The following is a 22,541-nucleotide window of genomic DNA, read 5'->3' as shown; positions in this document are numbered from 1 at the left end:
ACTGCTCCTCTATGACTTTGTTCATAGGAGGCAATAGTGGATTATATTTTACATCTAAAATGGTAGGATGGGAGTAGTGGGATGTAGACTCATTTCAAAACTCAGCAAAACAAATAGTAGCAGTGTTTTCTCACAGGTGAGATTTTAATTATTAGGCAAAGCTTACCGAGATGATGTACTGCCCAGGTAGAGAAAACTCTTTTTCAGTATTAGAGGTTACATATAACAGACTGTGATATGCAATCTGAAATGAAAGAAAACCATCCTTTGTGCAAGTAACCCTATCGTACCAAATCTGTCTTGCAATAAATCAAGATGTGAGGGGTGATGGATGAGAATTTACTGCTAACACAATCATATTCTGAATGAGCCTCTGCAAGTGCAGCTCCAAACTATTTATCAGAGTTTACAGAGTTCATGTTGAACTTGACAAATGTAGATAAAGCTATGATTGTTCTAACTATAATCCATAATCACATACCTTTATTCTTTACTTCATCTCTGTTTTGCATCCTGCTGCCGCTCCGCAGCGCCTGCTGAAATGGAAAAGGCAAATTTCTTCCATTTAAAATTATTTTATGAAAAGTTGATATTTTCTGTCTCCTGTCTTGAATAGTAAAAGACATCATTGTCAAATCAATGGAAACAAAATTTCATATCCATGGTGCTACCAACAGCTTCTTAGACAAAGCTCTCTTGTTTTCATAAACAATTCCTATGACAGGCAGTTAACATTTTCCGATGGTTAGCTGTTCCTTCCTACATTTTAAAAACTTGTTTACAGCATTGATTTGAAAACTTCAAGAAATTGAATTAGTTTTTTTTTTCCCTATCAGCATCAAGCATGAGGAGATATCTGCAGTAGAATCAGTAAAGCAACCCCATGGCCAAGAATTGTTTTACTTGTTTACATGCGTGTGTTTACACGATAAATAGGTAACTGAAATTCAGATGAGTTATAATTACTAACAAGAATCTACAGTATATCAATGCTGTGGATGAGACAAAGGAAATCCTGGGCAAACTAATAAAACAAAACCAGAAAAGTTGATTAAAGAGGAACAAATTCAGCATACTTGGGATCCATAGAAAATTGTATGGGTGAATGCTTTCTTTCCTAAAGCACACAGAAACTATATCCTTGCAGGGATGAGACTGACAAGCTTGAACAGCACAAGTGCTTTGAGATGCTTGGATGGGAAGTGCTATAGAATTGATGAATAAATAAATAAATAAATAAGTAAAATGGAGCAAAAATGTATCAACAATTTATAAGAAATCTAATTTCTCTTGATTCTTTTGCGATAAGCTTGACATTGCCAATACTAATAGAGTTGCCAAAGACTGCAAGGCTTATCTTGAGTATATAGATACTTATGGGCTTATAGGTTTCTCACTGAAATATGCTATGCATCAAAGCACTGAAATGGGAGATGGAGTGACGTCTCCTAAGCATCATGACTGTACTGATGTACTGTTTCACTACCCTACTGCATAATTACATCAATCTGCTGAAACTATATCAACCAATAGGGGAACCACCACTTCCCATGCAGCTTAATTTGGGGGAGAAGTCTAAGCATTTCACTGTGTTTAGAGGCTTTCCTGAAAAGTGCATGAAACGTTAGTCCAGTTTAATGGCACTGCTCACAATCCGTGCATCCATCTTCTTCCATTTTGATTGATTTTCTTAATAATGAAGCAGTTATAAATCATTGCCTGTAATGGCATTAAATCAAATGATGCACTGCAACTAAAAAGATCAGTGCCATAAAAACTGGCAGACTGGAAAAATATTAACATGAGTACATGACATGCAGACAAGGAAAAGCAGTTTTGAACTTCATCAGAATACATAATATGGTATCAGTGTAGCGACGTGAATTTGGAGTGGCAAAATACTGGCACTAAATTTCCAAAGGGTGACACTTTTTGTACTCCTCAGCCACTGAACTATTCCTCATGGAACTGAGACATGGGATTTTAATTTTCAGATAGATTATGTAAGATTAGGCAAAAAGACTGCTCTGAATAGGCAGGGAACGGTGGGGCACTGAAAATCTCTCCTGATTTCATGGAGATTTCATGTTTTTCCAAAGAGACAGGTAAATGCTCGTATTTCCAAGCTACTCAACCAGCCCAGATTACTGAGCCCAGTAAACTTCACTTAACCCTTTCCTGCATCTCAGAAAAGGTGGAACAAAGAGGAAGAGTTACTCAGAGGGTAAATATTAGCATGAATACTAATACCATGATATTTTCTGTAAAATATTGTAATTGCTTTCTATTTATAGTTGATGTTAAAGAAGCAATGATCCATAAAAGCATCAATTATTTCATTCTTAGGTAAGTGCATTTCAGATACTGTCCCCCCACAACTTTCTATTTCCTAATTTGTAACTCAGCTAATTGCTCAGTAGCTACTAATCACAATTCAAACCAAGGGAAGAATTGTATCTTCACGTGATCAAAGAGAACTACATGATTAAAACTGAAACTCTGCTTTAAGTCATCCCTCTGGAATGAAATATCACATAGCCACAGAGAAATCAGCCACATACTTCTGCAAAGTTAAGCGATGTTTTACAGAATTGCATTATTTTTCTCTCCTTATGTTTGTAAATAGTGTTAAAAAATACCAGATTTGATTACATTAAGAGGAAAAGGATAACTGGAAGGTTCTCACCCTGCAAAAACGTTTTGACTGCTCACTTCTGCACATGCACTGATGGACATTACTGGATTTTGCACACTCACAGCAGCAAGATTGTGCAGATGATTCAAATAAAAATGTAAACAAACTTCAAACTTCAGATATTCTTAAGAGGTAAAGTAAACGCTTTTCTTTGAATTTCATATTGCTCCAGACAGCTTACATTTGATTTAGTACTTTTATTGCAATATATAATAAATGAAATCAATTTAATCCATATTTGATAAATTAAGCATGTACTCACGCTTTAAAAAAATAGAACTTTGATCTCTCTTCATTACAATCAACCCATTTTTCTGAATAAATAAATAAATAAATAGCAGACTGTTTGTAACGTCCTACATCACAGTTACCTTTCTTTGAGAGGTTATGAAATATTACAATTACTGTATTGTACTACAAAATATTCTCGTAAATACCTAAGTCATGTATGTCAAACAAATTAAAACCGCATTGCCTTGTGTTTTCTTTTCACTTTTTTCTCCTTGTTAGCCTACTATGATAACCCAGTAAGAGTCTCTCAGTCATTAGTTTGCACTCTGTTGTCTAACTTCTGATGGAAAATCCTGGAGGTGTAAAATGGAAAATATACCTTCCCCATAAACATCAGCAGAGAAAGCAGATAACATATGGCAGAAAGCAAGATGAGATTTCAACTCCAACACTGAGATTCAGAAGGAGTCGGTGAGGTTCACCACAGTGAAGCAGCCAAACCAGGCCCAAAGCCCCAACCTTGAATTTCAGACGCTACCTCTGAAGTAGCACATTTTTATTAAAACAGATTTATTTTCCCAGACCCAATTGCATATTTGGAATGTGCAAAAAAAGAGAAGCCATTTCTCCTCTCCAATGCATCCTTCAGCTGCCCACAACAAAGGGTAACACAAACAGGGGTATCAGATTAAACCTGATCACAGATGGGAGAGTTTCACTGTAAAATAAAACAACTGGCAACACTGAAACACATGATGTGCCTTATGCTTTCTCCTGCCTCTGTTTTCAGTTGCCACAGCTCCATTATTTGTAAGAGCTAATAAGAAAAGATGTGCTTTAGGCCATGGTCAACTGCACACAAAAACAGGGAGCTCCAGCACAGACACAGAGAGCCCAGAGGCCAAGAAACAGCCAGGAGAAATTATGCCTGCAGGCATCATGGAGCAGCACAATATGGGAACTGTATCTAATAATCTATCTACAAATGATAAAATCATCATATAATCACAGAATTGTTTGAGTTGGAAGGGACCTTTAAAGGCCATCTAGGCCAGGCTACCTCCACAGACACTTAATTATGAAAAACTTGGAAATAACATGAACGAAGTATTTTTGTCTGATGTTTTTCCTCATGATAACTTTGAGCTTTACAACTACAATTAAGTGATAAACAGCTATCCTTATGTATTTACTCAGCTTTAGTTAGTTTACTTTACAGACCCTCTGTCCTGAATTGATAGATAGTTTTAACAGAAAGAGAACCAGAAGCTCAGCTGCAAAGTGCCATCTTTGTCATATCAAAAACAGAAATCTGTCATGGAGAAGAAACCTGACATCTCAAAGATATTCAGAAGGCAACCAGCTTGCCCATTCTGTCAGTGAAGAAATCTGGCACAGGCCCCGTGGGGATCCCTACCCCTCCAGCAGGTGTTCCTGTACGTTCATGTTCTGCCCAAACAGGGTTAACAACAACAGCTGGGGCTCAAAATGACAGTGAGCTCCCACAGGTGGGAATTCCTTGGTACATCCCACCTTTGACGGGAAGAAAACTTCTGGCATCACTCCACTGGCACACACAGTACCAGCTTTAGTACTTGTATATACCAGGCTGATACCAAGCATTCTGGAAATGGCAGCATAGTTTGATTATAAAAAACATGATGATTAGACAAATGAGTCATTTATATATTGCCCTGGGAAAACAGCAGAACACTCTAGCCAATTTCTTAGCACAGAAAGTTCACTGCGGCATTTTTTTAAAAGAGCAGTCCTCATTTCAGTGAATAATTTAACTCTACACATCCTGTCAATCATAAAGTCACCTCATCCTGAAAGTCTAGGCAAAGCGACAAGGCAGTTAGAGGAATGCCTTCACCACTGCTGTCTGTAGGGAAAGGAGGAATTCGTGCCAGACAACAGCTGAAAAGACAGTGGAAGACAGACAACTTGAAATAGGTTTTAGGACATAAAATATCTTAATCTCATAAAAACTTGTAATGTGTGAATTTCTTTCATTCGGTCTTATATAGTTTTCTTCTCTCTTCTGACCAGATGCAAACTGCCTGCTTACAGTACTCGTCCTCTATATCAAAAGTGCTAATGCATCCTAGTAAAACTTATTTTTGCTTAAAATGCATGCATTTGTATTTTTAAAATACATTTCAGTATTGTTTTTCTGAAATCTTTGCAACCATTAGGCTGTTTATCTTTAACGTGTCTATACACATCAGCTGATAAAATCCTAGGATATCAGCATAGATAATAGATCATCCATAATAGATCATGAAATTATAGAATGGGTTGGGTTGGAAGGGACCTTAGAGCCCACCCAGTTCCAACCCCCTTCTGTGGGCAGGGCTGCCTCCACCAGCTCAGCTGCCCGGGGCCCCAACCAACCTGGCCTTGAACACCTCCAGGGATGGAGCACCACAGCTTCTCTGGACAGCTGTGCCAGTCCTCACCGCCCTCTCAGGGTGAAAAATTTCCTCATAATATCTCAGCTATATCTCCCCTCTTTTAGTTTAAAGCCATTCACCACTTCCATACGCTGACAGCACTGGGGTCCATGTTGGTCCTGAAGGACAAGGGCCTGGCTGCGCTTCAGACCTGGGGAGGCACAAATTGAAGTGTCTTCCTCTTGTTGAATTGGAAAGAACCCCGAAAGGTTACCTGTTCCAACTCCCCTGCAGTATACCGGATACCCTATCATCTGGTATCCCACCTCATACTTTGATTAAGCTTTGATTGAAGGCCGTGAATTTTTCTTATAAGCATCAATGACTTTGTCTAGAACAATGCTGCCAAGCAAGGTATTATCAGATGGTAACTGATAACATTTACACTGCGTGAGAAGGAAATGGTGAATTCACGTAAGGTGACGCACAAAGGCGTTGGCAGAACCTGTGCTGAGCTGCTGTGTGACAATGCCATTCTGACCCCTTTCATACTGTAAACAACCTTTGTATCATACATGCACACTAGCAGTGGCTACCACCGTGATTTCATCCAGTTTCAAACTGATGAAGAAAAAGCCAGGTATTGCCATATAGCGATCAAGTTGTCAGATGCATTTCTGGGACACTGGAAGAAGTCAGGCACCAAGTAATCTTGTGCAACTGATGTATGCTCTCCCAAAATAATCAGCCATCTCGCCACATCTCATTTTCCTTTACCATGCACTGTCACTATATAACGTTTTCACTCAATGTGATAATTCTTTTCCCTGCAAAATCATGCAGGATATGCTCAACTTTTGCATAAATTCAGTCCCCAGGTTACACCTCGTCCCCAGGCAGATCCACAACTTTCCTGAAATGTTTTTGGTAGTTCTTTACAGAAAAAGCATTAAATGTGCAGCTGGCTGAGGTGGCTTATTAGTTTTTGAGAGTTCATTTATGCAGCAGGAGAAATGAAATGATTTTCAAGCATAAATCAAGCAGCTTTAAAGAAAAGGAATGTAGACTGGCAAGCTGAGAAGAGAAAGGTCAGAGTTCCAGGTTTCTAAATAGAAATACAGAGAGCAAAGAGGTACAAACAATGGGCAATGAACAGAACAGAAATATGTGTAAAATGAAAAAATGTGATGGTGATAATGTTACTTGTTTCATTTTCTAATGTCAGCATCTTCTTCCCTGTCCTAGCTGTATACATCAATTAAACATCCATCCTTCCTTCCTACAGAGAAGGCTTGTCAGAACATAACTGAAGGCCCAGTCCCTGCAAAGCAGATGAAATTATTTACCTCAAAAGAAAAATGGTGCAACTTTAATGTGGTGTTTCTGAGAACTCTACGCTTTATGCAACTTTCCCACTTCATTTTTTTGCAAGGACATCACCTGCTGAGCATTTTCAGTTCTGCGGGGATTACAGCTGTTGCTGCAGCTATTCTAGAGCAAGCTCTACTGTAAATGAACAAAGTTGGTTTTCCATCTGGGGAGTTGAGTTTAGCCAACCATTACACCAAGGGATGTGTGCTTGGTGCTGCATGGAAGACAGATTCCCAGTGTGGCTGGGGGAATTTCAAGCAGAGGTGGAACAAAATAAAGTATGAGCCACTTTGCTATCAGCATCATCTCTGGGATCCCCTGTGGTGCAGAAGTAGACAAGGGAGAGCACACGTGATGCTCACTGCTCCCTTTGTAGTCCCTGACAAGGTGCAGGAGGCTGCAGGCAGGCCCTGCTCTAAGATGCTCCCCATTGGGCTGCTGGCAATCAGAGCAAGCACTGACATCATTGTAAATGACGTTTGTGAGCTGCCCAATATATTGGAATTCCAAGCCAACTCTGCCTTCCCTGCAGCACCAAGTGAGGAGGAATCCAGCCAGCACTCAGCTGGTCTGCATGCAAAGCACTGGGCTCTCATTACAGCGTGAGTCTACAAAAGCAACTTGTTTGGAACATTGTTCTGAAGTGTGAACACAGCACGCCCCAGCTGGGCAATGAAATACTAGCAATGTGAATGTGAGACTGGAAATGGGGGAAAAGCTCCGAAATTCTACTGTCTGAATGAGAACAGTGGGAAAAATAGCTCAAGCTCACACTCCTGATACATTATTTAGAATCTCTTTTTCTTAATATTACCAAAGTGATCAAAATCCTTTTGACAATTGCACCTAATCCTTCCACGTATGCATTAGGCACTGTAATCCTTTCCATAGATGGAATCTAATCCTTCCTCAGTAATTCAGGGGTGTGTTTTCTTAATTAAAAATATGAGGATAAATCACTCCACTCATGTGGAGTTCTTATTGTTTTAAGTAATAATCACTGTGCCTGGATTCCATCAGATGTATTTTGCTACTGAGCACACTCTTCCTTCTTTATTGCAAATCCCTTTCCCCTGGTCTCTGTGGAAATGAGCAGCATAATGCCTTTCTAACAATACAGATTTTGCACAGTTTGTTCTGCTCACTCTGCAGCACATGCTACTTACTGCAGCTCAGGCCAAATTCAGGAATCTGTGAGTGCACAAACTCACTGTGCCCATGAGAAACATTATAAAGGAAACCTCTGAATGACTCCACTGAACAGTATAAAAGTCTCTGCTTTGTTCTTTTCTCATCTTACAGCATTGCAGGTAAACAAATGCAGCAAAAGTGCAAAAGTTATATTTGCTGGATGCTTCCAGTGAATGCATGTCACGTTCATTTCACTCTGATAAAAGGTATGAAATCTCCTTCGCCCTTAGAAAACTGAGTATCATCAGCCAGGAGAAAGGGCCAGAAACTGTCCACACTACTTCAGCAAAAGCATCTCATTGCAACTAGACCAGTGCGTGTGTTTGCCTTCTAAAAAAGGTTTCATTTTTTCAGTGGTGAAAACATTAGTAAAAGGATCCAGCCCTGTCCGAGGTAAAGCAGCAACCCAGTTCTTCATAGAAGATTAACTTTGATAGCTGTGAGCAGAATTGGTTTAGTGGGTGTGCTGGTGTTGGGTTGGTGGTTGGACTAGATGGTCTTCCTGGTCTTTTCCAACCTTAACAATTTTATGATTCTATTCTATGTTATCTGCATCACTGATATCTTCCCTATTTCTGCATATCTCAGATGATACACATACTTGTCTATTAAGTTATACAGAGAGGTATGGAAAGTGCTGGATCGTCTCAGTCCTATCAAGGTGCATTTTGGACAATGCTATTCTGACTGTATATTGAATATCTCTGCATTACAATTCCTCACTTCTTAATTTAGAGCTGCTTTAGTAATGATATTATTAGCAAAAGTATCCGTGCATGGCTTATGTCTATATATTAATAACTCTGCTCCATAAACTACCTTGGTGATGTTTGTTTGGTATAGAGGAGTTGTCCTGCAATGCCTTTCTCAACTCTGATATCAGTTATTCATTTTCCCATTAAAAACAAAGCTAATTTAAATGAACTAAATGGAACCTGACTGTTTGGTCTTAAGAAACACTGTGACCTTTTGCACTGAGCTGAAGAAAATAATCAACATAACATGCTGGTTTATGTTCCCCAGTCCTCATTTTGATTCTATCAGAAAGACTCGGTGTTACATGGAGGGCTGCTTGGGGTGCTAGCAGTGTGCTTCACTCCTATCTCCATAAATCTATCTTCATTCAGTGATTTTGAAGCAGATCAATTAGCACAATGAGCACCGTTTGGGAAGGAAAGCTGTTCCCACAGTAAAGATACCAATGTGAAATTCAGGAGTTCCAGTTTCTAACTCTGCTGCTCACTTTTGGCATAGTTTTGTAAAGTCATTCAAATTATGTTCCTCAGTTCTCTGCCATTAAGATTAGGATTTCATCTTCCCTTCCCTTCTTCCTAGCTGAAGTCTGGCTGCCTAGACAAGCCTTAGGACAACGGAGCCCTTGGGGCCTCAAGATCTACTTCAGCACAAACAGTTTGCCTTTGTGTGGTATATTTAGATGACAGATAAAAAGCAGTTGGTGTCTGAGGCAGTTCTGGATGTTATAAAAGCCAAAGCTTTTATCAGCACCAGGCCTCTGTTATTACCCGGTTAGTAGGGAGCAACAAGTTATCATCGTTACTGCTGTGAAAAGTGCTCCCTTTCTCTTTATGCCTCTTTATTTCTTTGTTCCTCAAATCTCTGTTGCTGAGGAAATATTATTCCCCACTCCTACAAGAAGTAATTTTTATGGAACTTTTGCTCTGTTTTCTTTTGCCCAAACAGTCCAAATTCTCTCCTGCTTTCATCCTCCCTCTGCAAAGAGGGCTCACACACAACTGCACCCATAAGGACTCGTGATGAGGAGCAGCAAAGACTCCACCAGCAGAGTAAACAGAGAAGCAATGAACCAAAGAGTGCTGGGTACAGAATTACAGAACCATAAAACCGTTTGAGATAGAAGGGATCTTTTGAGGTCCTCTACCCAACTCCCCTACAATGAACAGGGACATCTACCTGCCTTTTTCTCAGACCATGTATATGCTTTACTCCTTCCTCACCACATCTCTTCTGCTCCTGAGGTCTGCATACTATCTGCAGGGCTTATCTGCCTCTCTGCACACTATGAGATGCCAGCCCTGGCTGGCTTTCGTCACAAACAGACTGCACACATCTGTGACATTAAAAGTGTAGCAAATGAGGGTGCAGACGTAGCAGCTGAGTGGGCAGGCTGAGCACAGATGCCTGCATGCAGAACTGTGGCAGCAGGAGCCAGTCAGCCCCAGAACGTGGGAAGGGGAATAATCATGATCCTAGTGAGCTACCTGTCCCACCGCAGCATGCTGTTAGAGCACAAGCCAATAGATGATGACAGAACTGATGGTCAGAAAGGGAGGGTCATTACTTGACCCAGAGGATTCATCTGATATGTCCAAAACATGGGGAAAAAAAGGCTATTTTTAAAGAGCATCCTAACACCAAAAGAGGCACTGAATGTGTCACCTCTGGAGTTAGTCAGAGCCTCCCCAGCCACCCTACCCAGGCAGAGCCAGGAGGCCACAGTGTACCTGCCCAAAACCAAGCAGCACACACGCTGACTCAGTGGCATGGCAATTAGTCTGTTACTCCAAGTACAAGCTGAAACAAGTACACACACGGGGTGGTTGTTAAAAGGCTACCCCATCTCTTGAGAGTTCAGTAACCAAGTTTGGCTGATACTACTGAGGAACAGAGGGCCTGGCTCCCTTTTCATATACAATGATTTTATACAAAAGCTGTCTGATATACTTCTGCCGCTCCCAGAATGCATTTGAGCCTCCTTAATCTGAGTATCTGATGCACAGGCCAAGGTGGCAGAAGGCACCACTTCCATACAGTGACAGCACTGGGGTCCATGTTGGTCCTGAAGGACAAGGTCCTGGCTGTGCTTCAGTCCTGGGGACGCACAAACTGAAGTGTCTTCCTCTTACTGAGTTAGAGAGAACCCTTAAAGGTCACCTGGTCCAACTCCCCTGCAATGAGCAGGGACACCTACAGCTACAACAGGTTGCTCAGAGCCCCATCCAGCCTGGCTTTGAATGTCTCCAGAGATGGGTCATCCACCACATCTCTGGGAAACCTGTTCCAGTGCCTCACTAACCTTAGCATAAAAAATTTTCCTTATATCCAGCCTAAATCTCTCCTATACCCATTCTAAATCTTCCTCTTCCCTGGGGATAACTACACACTCGTACCCTTATGGAATTTCATTCAGCAGACTGTGTAAAGTCCCTTCACCCAAGCCCAGGAATGATGAACTCAAAGGACAGCAAATGCAGAGAACATTTTCCACTGTGAGGGTCTACCTCGAGGCAGAGAGCTGCAGAGCAGCACTTGTTTGATTTGGCAGAAAGAGTGCTGGAAAGGAAAATGGTCACACATAGAAACACCAGGAGAAAAAAAAAAAAAAAAAAAAAAAAAACTCTTTAAACTGCTCCGCACGGCCACGCTGTCCCTGACTCACGCCGATGCTGCACGCTTCCACCGGAGCCCGCTGTCCCGGCGGCCGAGGCACTCGCCCACCCCGCCGGAGCCACCCGTAGAGGGGAGCAGCGGTGCTGGGGGGGGGGTCGGGGGGGATGTCGTAGGTGCTGCGTCAGCGGGAGCCCGGCGGCGATTGGGGGAGACCGCGCTCTGCCCGCGTTCCCTAATTATAAAGTGCCCGCTCCTCACACATCGCACCCGCTCCGCTCCGCTCGGCGCGGCTCGGTTCGACCGGTAGCAGCCGCGGGCAGTCCGTCCCTCCCCCCTCTGGAGTCGCTCCGGAGGCGCTGGCCGCTCAGCCCCGCTACAAACGCCCGCGGCTCGACGCCGAGGCTCCAGCAGCGAGGCGCTGCCCAGCGACCGCCGCGAGACCCGAAGGGAGCGCTGAGTGAGTGCCCCGCGCCGTCGGGGCGGCTCTGCCGCGGGTGCAGCGCCGGGCTCAGGCGGGAGCCGAGGCTCGGGCTTTGAGGGGGGTGCGGTGAGGGCTTTGGGACGAGCGCTTTCTTGGACGGCAGCCGTTGATCGCCGTGTTCTTGCTCTTGCGAGAGTTGCACGCGGAACGCGGTTGTAACAGCGTCCGCCGAGCTTTTTCCAGCCCCGGGGCGCGTATTGGGGGGGGTGTCGTGGTGTCGCGGCCGCCGTCTGACCTCTCCTTCTTGCAGCCCCATGGCGTTGCTGCTGCGGCTCGGCTGCTCGCTGCTGGCGCTCAGCACCTGCCTGCTGCCCCGGGCGCTGGCGGACTGCGGGCGGGACTGCGCGGCCTGCGCCTACCGCCTGGGGCCCCGCGCCGACATCCACCCGCTGGTAAGCGGCCGGGAGGGACGGGACACGGGGGCAGGGGATGGGGTACGGAACGGAGCGGGACGGGGCCAGGGGGACGGCGGAGTTGGGTTGGAAGGAAACAGCGCGGGGTCCCCTCGCCGGGCAGCCTCGGGCAGCGGGGAAAGAGCCGAATTGGGGCTGAGGGGAACGGGATCTCGCGGCGAACTCCGAGTCCGCCCGGAGCATCGCTGTCTCCTATCGCGCTGGTGATGGAATTAGCAGCGTGCCTGTAACCGTCTCTCTGACATTTCAGCTCCTCCCGAGGTAAATCACGTTGCAAAGCTCCAGGATGTTTTTATTGTAATTATTTCATTCTTTAATGACGTTAAAATTATTCGATAACGCAGTCAGAGAGGCAGCACAACTTGCAATGTAAGCACAGGCGGATCGGAGTCCGGTGCCGGTGGTACCGCAGCTCCCGGTCGCAGATTGCCGCACTGTCAGCACCTCTCAGCGCTCAGGAAAGTTTTCCTCTTAAGGTCTCATGGGTTGTTTGGGAGTAAAAAGGAAGGACTGGGGCTGTTCTGTGCAGAGTTCGGAGCACTGAGCTTCTGCTTGAAGTGCTTGCTCTGAAAGGAAGGACTCGTTGGTAACCACAGCGGGTTTGTAGTATCCTTAGGATGGTTCTGAAGAAGTTCTGTATATATTGCTCTGCATACATTCAAATGTTCAAGATTTCAATGAAGCTTTGGCTTTAATACTAACCAGAAAGAAGTGGCAGCTTGCCCTTTTGGAAGGAAGGCTGTGTGTTTGTTGTGGGTGTCTATGTAACGTAGACATTCCTTTGCATACTTTCAGCAGTTACTCAAGAATTACATTTCCACCCATTAGCAACACATATCAGTTTAAATGGGAAAAGAAGCAAGGCGCCATAACATGTATTTCTTATCCAGGTACAGTTTTTGGAAACAAATGTTTCTGCATACTGGTGCCTGGTAACATCAGAACTGATTGTATCATGTTGTATCTGTAAGATAAAAACCTGGTCATTCGTACATTTATTTGGCAATAGGCTGTTTAAACTTATGGAGAAGGGAAGAACAGATTCATTCTTGCTTTGATTTAAATCAATTTCAAAACCAGGCTGAAGCTGAGATCACATTTGCTTTATTGCACAAGTATAGCAAGCATATAGAAATAAGCGTGGAGTGTGTGATAAAATAAATCATTGTGTTGCAAAGTATAGAAGTCCATTTCATTTTCTTGTGATCATATTAAAAATTGTGTGCCGATTTCTCAGGATAAAAGTGAGCTCAGCAGACAGGTAAGACCAGAGGTAGTGAGTTGGTCAGTGAGATGCTAAGAGAAAACTGTGCTGAGATTTAGTTTCACACTTTTCAAGCAGTTTGAGATCCTTAGAGAACATCATCCAGGCAAAATAACTGTTTTCATTACTGAAAAACTTGATGATTTCTTCTTTTTGCAGCTGAAGAGTTTGGTTTCACAAGTAAACTCCCTAAAACAACAGAGATGGGAGCTAATATGTATGTTACTATTAACTGGTTACCTGATATGCGTGCAAGTGCTGAAAACTTTTGTAACTCTTACCCTGAAAAATTTTCTTTACAGTCAAGCACAGCTCAGGATGTTTTTCCTCTTTCTGATGATCAATGATTTCTAAGTCAAGCCTGCAAAACCAGATGTTTGATTCTGTCTGTACTTCTTCATTGGAATTGATACACATTTGAAAGATCTGCTCCATAAATTAAAACAAATTGTCTTATACAAAAATACAGCCGTTAGAGCCATACAGTGTGTTAAAAGTGCAGAACAGCATGATACAGCTGGCATCTTTGCAGCAGTGATGCCACTTGATTTGTTCCAAGTATCACAGAATCACAAAATGGTTTGGGTTGGAAGGGACCTTTAAGATCATCTACTTCCAACCCCCAGCTTGAGGTAGGGACACCTCCCTCTAGACGAGGTTGCTCAAAGCCCCATCCAGCCTGACCTTGAGTGCTTCCAGGGAAGGGGCATTCACGACCTCAAAACTTCATAGAATCAGTTGAGTTGGAAAAGATCTTTAAAGGTCATCTAGTTCCACTCCCCTGCTTCTTTTGTAACATATCTGAGTGTTACTTTTAACGATGCACATTCATTATGCAGTGAACCACAACTGGTTTATAAATTCCCACTATTACACACAGTAGCTCATAAGAATTCACCCTGGTAATGGAGAGGCAAGGGCTGTACATACAGCTGTCTTTGAAACAGAATCCTAGGGATGGCCTTGGCATGCAGGAGCAACAACCCAGCTTGTATCCCCTCCCTTAGATGCGTATTGCCAGGTCCTTCACGAAAGGATATGACAAACTTCAGGCACTGACACAAAGAGTAGTCCTTCCAAGGCACTCAAAAGAGAAGCTCCCTTGTGGTCTTTTAAAAAGAAGAGGAGCTAAGACAAGGTGTTTGTTACTATCAAATCACCCTGAGTAAACCACATCCGTTTTACAGGCATGTACACTAGAATGTGAAGGAAAGCTGCCTTCTGCCAGGGCCTGGGAGACCTGCAAGGAGCTGCTGCAGCTGACAAATCTGGACCTGTCTGAAGATGGAAACGCTACTCCAGGAGACAAAAAAGAGCTGGATGAGAACCATCTGCTTGCCAAGAAGTATGGGGGCTTCATGAAGAGGTACGGGGGTTTCATGAAGAAAATGGATGAGCTCTATCACCCAGAGTCAGAGGATGAAGCTAATGGAGGAGAGATCCTGGCTAAGAGGTACGGAGGGTTCATGAAGAAGGGCTCAGATGACGACGCCCTGGCTAATTCCTCTGATCTGCTGAAGGAGCTTTTAGGAGCAGGGGATAACCCTGAAGCGGCGCATTACCGAGGAATAAATGAAAATGATGGAGACGTCAGCAAAAGATACGGCGGTTTCATGAGAAACATAAAGCGCAGTCCAGAACTGGAAGATGAAGCCAAAGAGCTGCAAAAGAGATACGGTGGTTTCATGAGAAGAGTGGGCAGGCCAGAGTGGTGGCTGGATTACCAGAAACGGTACGGCGGCTTCCTCAAGCGCTTCGCCGATTCCATTCTCCCTTCAGAAGAAGATGGCGAAACTTATTCCAAAGAGGTCCCAGAGATGGAAAAGAGATACGGTGGATTTATGAGATTTTAATACCTTTCCCTTTATCCCCTTTGTCCTAAATGAGAGAGACTGCCTTATTGGTCATAACTTATTGTAATGTGTTGCTTGTACTGTACAGTTTTTTTACCGTCCTGGTTAATGATGCAATCTGTGATCTGTTGTTCCAGGTCCTGTGTTCTTTCAAGTCAAATAACTAATTTCTGGTTCAGTCAAGTTTCAGTCTGTGCTGTAGTTTTCATGCTAAAATGATTTTGATTACTGTATTCATTTTCTTTAAACAGGAAGTACATCTACAGTAGAATTGCTTTACTGTATATACAATAAATTCTTCATCCTAACTGCATCAATTCTGAAATGCTTTTTTCTGTTATTTAATCAAACATATCATTTTTTCTTAACAGTGAGCGTAGTAATGCCAACCTGTTCTGTAACTACAGAATTTGTACTGCACACACAACACCTGAAATAAATTTTTGTTTTTAGTTTTCTCAACGACTTAGAATACCAGAACAATAAACATGTGCTCTAAAGAGGATATTATTGTATTTGCTCTATCTGCTCTCATTTTAACCAATTAGCTGAATTCATTGTCCTTAACCATTTCACGTGAAAACAGTTCATAAACATCTTTTACTTAAAGTTCTAAAAACATTTCTCTAGTTCACGACACAATGCCACAATTGTTAGTCACAGCTGTTGCATTCATCCCATGTAAGACTGTATGTTTGGCCTTTAAGTTACAGACACTGACTCAAGAACCAGTAAGTGAAATGGTGCACAATAAACATGACCAAAAACTTCATTAAAAAAATCAAAATTCTGAATCTGTGGAGCATCTGACAAATGGTTTCCTACGGAGCAGCTTTCTGTTTGATTCCTCAGCTGGTATAAAGCACTCTCTTACATTACTGAAATATGGGAAATTGCTGGTCAGTCTTGTCTATTTCAAATGAAGGCAGTGTAAGTATGAGAATACACGGGAAACCCATCACCAGTATTTCAGCATTTGCACTGAAGGATGGTTCCCACCCCCATTTATGCTTCCTTGTATACTTCTGCCTGACTTAGCTTCCCTTAGCTTCCTAGATCAGGTGTCAGCACTTTTCCCCCACCTAGAGCTGCTCGTTACCTCCCACACATTAATATGTAAAAATCTCCTTATCCACTCACACTGACAATAATTTCAGACCATACGGTCAAGACATTTAAAACCACAGGTCTTACACTTAACATTTATATAGACGAAATTCTCAAAGCTGATTACTATTGAAACAGCTTGTGGGAGCTAGATGTCTAAAACCACCCCTGGCTGTGGGTTCAGTATCTGTCCCTTAGATTTGCACAGTAATTCCTACTGACATAGAAAGCAGCTTAAGGGTCTGACTTTAACTTCAAGACAGCAGGGTTTTCTAGGTACTCAGTACTTTTAAACACTACTCTGTAGTGAAGTGTCCAAATACACACTTATAAGCCTAATAGTTGTGACAATTTTTGGCTTGGCCTTCAGAGAATTCTCTGAAGCAGCCAAAATCCTGCCCACTCACAGGAGAAGAATGTGGAATGGGCTCCTGGAACACATCGCCTCATAGGGTTTCATCCAGAAGGACTTCAGGCTGTGCCACAATGCTAGCCAGGTCATGGGGGGCATGCATCAGCAGGTGTGCTTGAAAATCACACTCCATAAGGAACTAAAATCACAATGCAGTTTCTCTCTTATATTCCAACATTTATTCACTTCTCCCTAAAGTTCACTCCCAATTTAGTTTAAGAGAGGCTCGTGCCAGTCTTGTAACTGAAATGAGTACTGTTGCACTGATTTGGCAGTGGCAAAAGGTTTACCAGCTGTTGTCACCCATCCCTCACAGTTTTATGATTTAAAATTGAAGTGGTCTAGCATGTACCTTGCAGAATGAAGTATTTTCATCTAAACCTTTCCACTTATTTTACATAGTAAGAAAGTACTTTACATTAAGTACATCTAACTGGACATAGGAGTGAGAGCATCTCACTCTTGGTCCATGTTCTGTAAGGATCATTTTCCTCTTATTGAACATCCCCAGGATTGTCAATTCTCCAGATGATTATTGAGACAGCTGTATAGCTTTACTATAAATGAAAGTAGAAAAGAGGAAAGCCTGGTATCTGGAAAACATTAATTACGAGGATATTCTCAAGGAAGAAATGTCACCCTGAGACCAAAAACCAGATTCTGCATTTCCCCTCCCTGGCTTTTATCATTGTTCTTGGCATCTTTACATGGCAGTCACTATCCAGAGTTAAGCCACATATGATATCACTGGTCTGAATACTAAGTATAACAAAAACTGAATATGAACAACAAAATGTGGAAGGATCCAGTCCTGCCAAAGGGCTTAATGCTTCTGCACTAGGAAGAAAAAGAAATTGAAAGAAAAAGATAATCTAGTTGAGGTGGGGCTTTTTAATAGGAACTAACTAAAGCAAGGACGCAAAAAAGGATTTCCTGAAGCAAATGGAATTCACATAGGAGGGTAGATCATGAGTGAGAGAGAAGCTAATGCATAGAATCGTTTCTGAACGCAACACTGCATGCAGCTGGAGCTCTGCCTTAAAGCTTAAGCTAAAATCTTGAGATAATGAGGAAAGGTCACTGTGCTATTCCCACATCTTACTTTGTGCACTCTCAGATGAGCCTGGCAGATTCTATTGGATGAAACATGCAAAGCACAACTTAGAATTTCCTATATTTTTACTGTTCAACTATATTTAATATGTACAATATACAATAAATACAAATAACTATTAAAATGTTATTACAAAAATTACTTTGTAATTATTTGTAGGTATAATTATAATACTTCATAATTGGTTATAAGCATTTAATAAATACAAGAAATTATAACATGAATGTTCACTGTTTCAAATAATGCTTCCCCAGATAGAATATTTGTAAGAACACAAATATGTTCTAATTCGATATACTGAAATAATTATTATTGAATTATTAAGTATTATCCAAAAAGGACAGGGATCTCTTCGAAGGAATCCAGTGGAGAGTCACAAAGATGATAAAAGGCCTGGAGCATCTCCTGTATGAGGAAAGGTTAACCTAAGGCTGTTCAGCCTGGAGAAAAGAAGATTGTATCACAAGTGTATTGCACTTATAGTCCGCTACTCCCCCTGCCTGCTCAGGCTGGGGAGATAATCCTGAACCCTGCTGTAAACAACAAACAGCATAGCAAAGCCAGCTGTAAGTCATTAATCCAAGCATTCAATTACTAATCCCATCAGCCTCATTTAAAGCACACTGACAGTTACATATCCAATTAACTGTTGCTATAGAAAACAAAATTGCTTAGAGATATTTGACAGACAAATCTTAAACAGCCCAGCAGGGATACAGAGTGAATTTGTTTAATTAGATTGTGACTTTACCTAAATTGAGCATTTACTGTAAGCCCTGCTGAAACCACACAATGAAATCTCTCAGAGTTAACAGGTCATCGCAAAAGCACATCACTGTGCTAAATGTTTTGTTAAAAGCACTGCACTGTACTGTTTCCCCAGGGAGAAGTCTGGCATACTCTTGTAGGAAGATTGTCAATGCTAAACATTCTCATAGATATCCATATCTTTATGTGTATGAATCATAGAATGGCCTGGGTTGAAAAGGACCACAATGATCATCTAGTTTCAACCCCCTGCTATGTGCAGAGTCGCCAACCACCAGACCAGGCTGCCCAGAGCCACATCCAGCCTGGCCTTGAATGCCTCCAGGGATGGGGCATCCACAACATCCTTGGGCAACCTGTTCCAGTGTGTCACCACCCTTTGAGTGAAAAACTTCCTCCTAATATCTAACCCTAAACCTCCCTCGTCTCAGTTTAAAACCCTAAATCTGTCCCATAAATCTCCCATCTTAGTTTAAAACCATTCCCCCTAGTCCTCTTACTATCCACCCTTGTAAACAGCTGTTCCCCCTCCTGCTTATACGCTCCCTTCAAATATTGGAAGGCCGCAATGAGGTCTTCCTGGATCCTTCTCTTCTTCAAGCTGAACAAGCCCAGTTTCCTCAACTTTTCTTCATAGCAGAGGCTCCTATATGTGTATGAGCATATGTGATCTTTGCCTCTTGCCTTTCTGCCATTCCTTTTGTCCTCCCACAGTCTCCTCCAGACTCTCAATGAGTGTTTCTAAAAGACTGTGCAACAGTTTATTTTCTAAGTACATTACAATGTATGCATTGATGTGCACCCAAGCTTGCAGTGGGGTCTACATGCAGACCTCTGACCAAAGATCTTTGTGATTGCAATCTCTAATTACAGCTTACTGAATTATGAAAGCTGGTCCTACACTTCTATGTGGGTCTGTGTCCTAAATCTTTGACTTAATATCTCCACAAACATTCAAAAACGATTATTTGGGTAATGTTTTTTTTCTCTTTCGTAAAAAGAAGACAATGGCAACAGAAGTCTAAATGACAGGTGAATCTCTCTCATAAAAGCAGTTGAGTCAGATAAGTCACATAAGCATTTCTTAAAATATAGACATAAGTAGGTTTTCCACTGGGCCTTGCACGTTTTTCCAGATTTCCATTTTCATTTCTGCAAATAATTAGCTGAGAAGTGTGTAAAATGGGGCTGAAATTTCTGCTGCACTACATTTCCCCACCTAAAGAAATATTCAGAAGAAGAATGGGGTTGTATTGTACTTCTTGTTAATACAGCATGCTGTGACAGCTAATGACACAGTTAATGTGACAAAGTCATTCTTAGAAAGCAATTAACTCATTCTTTTCCTGTCAGTCAGAAAAAAAAGCTGTCAGCTTCCATTTGAACAGGAGTAGTGGATACTAGTCAAAGTAAAGAACCTTTATGGGAGCCCATGCAAATTTTGGAGCAGCAGATCCAGGATACGGGAGATGTTTTGCTCACAGATATCTACCATACTGAGTTTTTCCATAGCAGAAAAGAGCAGAATTCCTTGAATGAGGTTCTTGGACTAGATGAAGAATAGTGCCAGTTGCTCCTTCTGAATTACCCAGTAATCCCTTACACATAAGGAGCTTCACCAGCACTACATAAAATAAGTCTGTTCACTACATCATGATCATTCACAGCACATAGATACCGCCAACACCTTTTAAACATATAGCTACCAACTTTTGCTATTCTAGCACCAGCTCTTGTCTGTCCTCAAGAGGTTAAATTCACTGGTGAGGCCTGGCCAAGAGAGACAGGTCATGCTGATGTAGCTGCTCTTCTACCTTGTTCACGGAAACGTGAACACCATTATCAGTTTTCTCAACAGCTTAATGAAAAGAGCAATTAAATCACTAACTGATGTTAATCTGAGGCAAAATAGGTAAGCATTGCAGGAGGTGAAGAGAAATACTTTCCAGACAAATAATTTTCAGAGTAATAGCCCTCGCTACTAAAGATACCTGTCCCTCAAATTACCATATAGCTTTGAGAAGATCTAACACTTTGTGAATCCTAACACTGTTAGTACACTCCAGTTGTCCTGGTCTCCTGGTTTCACTGCTTCCTGGCATCATTATTTTTTGTTTGATGACTTTCAGGATATTTGGTAGTTAAAGGACATGCCTTGACAAAGCTCCAACTACTGTAAAACATAGCAATAAGTCTTCCTAAGTGCCCAGACATCCATCAGAACATCCCCTTTGCCCTCTGCTCTGTACTGTCTCACTGTTGTTTGAGTCCAGAATCCAGCTCAGAGATCCCAGTCTCAAAAGTGAAGTCCTTCCTGAGCAGCAATACTCCTCTGAATATTCTTCTCCAGGCTAAACAAGCCCAGTTCCCTCAACCTTTCTCCAGCCAGAGCTAGCCAGACTGCATGAGAAAGGAACCTGTATGTCTGACTAACTTATAAAAGACACCATTCTCCCCCTCAGCTTCTCCTCCTGGAGAATGTAATTATTTCAACCTGGGACATAAAGCCACCTTTCTTTTTGACCCGTCTGTATACATGAGAAAATTTTATAATTTTCTCCTCTGTTCATTTGCCTAAACCTGTCAGCAAGGCTTCTGTTCATTTTTTTCTTGTGAAGAGCACAGTGAACAGAAGCTTTTTCCAAATGGCATACATTTCTAGGGATTTGGAGTTCTGTAGCTTCAATCCTTTAAGTGCCTTCAGGGTCAACACTGCTGAGCTCTATACTTTGTGCCCTCTTCTTCAGGAAGAGTACTATCAGCTGGATATTTGCCTTGAGGGTAAGTGGCTGACAAGCCTGGGTGCCCAGGATAACTTGAGCCAGACACAATTACACTATCATGGATAACACATCTGGATGGCTCCATGTCATCAGGAGCACAGCCTAGGTACTGGGTAGGGATATACTGCAAGCAACTCAGCCATGGAGTGATATCACCCATTGGTCAACATGGTAATTACCAATTGGCAGAAATTGAGCCCCTGCATCATTATAAGAAGGTGCAGATGAGCAGCAGTTTGGAAGATGTCTGTGGCATACGTGGGTCTGTTGTAGGTATCTGAGAAATAAAGTCTCTGTAGGCTCATAGTAGAATGGCTGAAATTCATCTTTAGAATAGTAAAAGCCTTGTTTTGCTGCCTATGATAAATCCTACCATAACTACAGTAGCCTGTAATTAACCCATCTTCTGGATCATGCCCCAGCAGTACTGCAACAGCAATTTCATATAGCAACTCATGGTTTTTACATCAACATATGGATTAGAAATTAAGTTAGTTTGGCTAGCTGTGTGATGAAGTATGCTGAAACTGTTAGCAGAAAAAAAATTGTAGGAAAGGAGATCCTGGTCCAGTAATTTCCTATTACTTTTGGAAGGATCATGCTTAGATCCAGAATAAAATTAAAAAGTTCTGTGAGTTTTGTTTCTACACTTATAAGGTATGGAGAGACCTTCCTCCTGTCCCTATCAACTTCATCTTGAGGCAGAAATGACCAGTTTCACTGTGGAGATTAGTCCCTCCTGGGTGCTCTTTTGTAGTCTTGAGTTTTGGTCAAAGCTGTTAGAAAAAAAATACTTACATGTCATACATTAAGTTCATGCTGAAGATTTAATTTCATTGTGATGAATTAATAAAACCACTACTTTGATTACTTTTAGGTTAAGTTTTAGATGTCTGGTGAAATTTCAGAAGGACACCTTTTACCTCTATGAATCAAAAGTATGTTTTGATGCAGCTAAAAGCATGTTTTGATGCAGCTACTGGGGAGGCAATTTGAGTCTTCTCTACCCTTCTGAAAGCTAAAATATTTAGAGAAGAGCTAAGGAGTTAAAGTTGTCACATATTCTCTGTAATAAGGGAGTCCCTTATTTTAT

At 42.0% G+C, this 22,541-nt stretch overlaps 1 protein-coding gene and 1 long non-coding RNA gene across 2 annotated transcripts in view; one reads left to right on the top strand and one right to left on the bottom strand.

Annotated features, from left to right (window-relative positions):
- LOC149918605 (uncharacterized) overlaps positions 1-22,541 on the bottom strand; it is a 65,076-nt gene that overhangs the window by 19,385 nt on the left and 23,150 nt on the right. The window contains exon 2 of the long non-coding RNA XR_016465187.1: positions 482-536. This is a non-coding gene — a long non-coding RNA (uncharacterized LOC149918605). The remainder of the gene's footprint in view (positions 1-481; positions 537-22,541) is intronic.
- On the top strand, positions 11,476-15,837 carry PENK (proenkephalin). Its single transcript, XM_031612820.2, has 3 exons — positions 11,476-11,710; positions 11,985-12,126; positions 14,599-15,837. Exons 2-3 carry the CDS (start codon positions 11,989-11,991, stop codon positions 15,262-15,264), a joined length of 804 nt encoding a protein of 267 aa, XP_031468680.1. The 5' UTR covers positions 11,476-11,710; positions 11,985-11,988; the 3' UTR covers positions 15,265-15,837.

The sequence above is a fragment of the Phasianus colchicus genome, chromosome 3 (genome assembly GCF_987193195.1).
Source record: "Phasianus colchicus chromosome 3, bPhaCol1.hap1.1, whole genome shotgun sequence".
Taxonomy (NCBI): Eukaryota; Metazoa; Chordata; class Aves; order Galliformes; family Phasianidae; genus Phasianus; species Phasianus colchicus.
Note: the sequence above shows the minus strand (reverse complement) of the source record. Positions and strands in the feature narration are given on the sequence as shown.

What these genes read in the sequence shown, in the direction of transcription:
- PENK (XM_031612820.2), top strand. Translation starts at nt 11,989, where the DNA reads ATGGCGTTGCTGCTGCGGCTCGGCTGCTCGCTGCTGGCGCTCAGCACC. An exon ending in GCGCCGACATCCACCCGCTG is followed by an intron (nt 12,127 to 14,598) that starts GTAAGCGGCCGG and finishes TCCGTTTTACAG; the next exon opens with GCATGTACACTAGAATGTGA.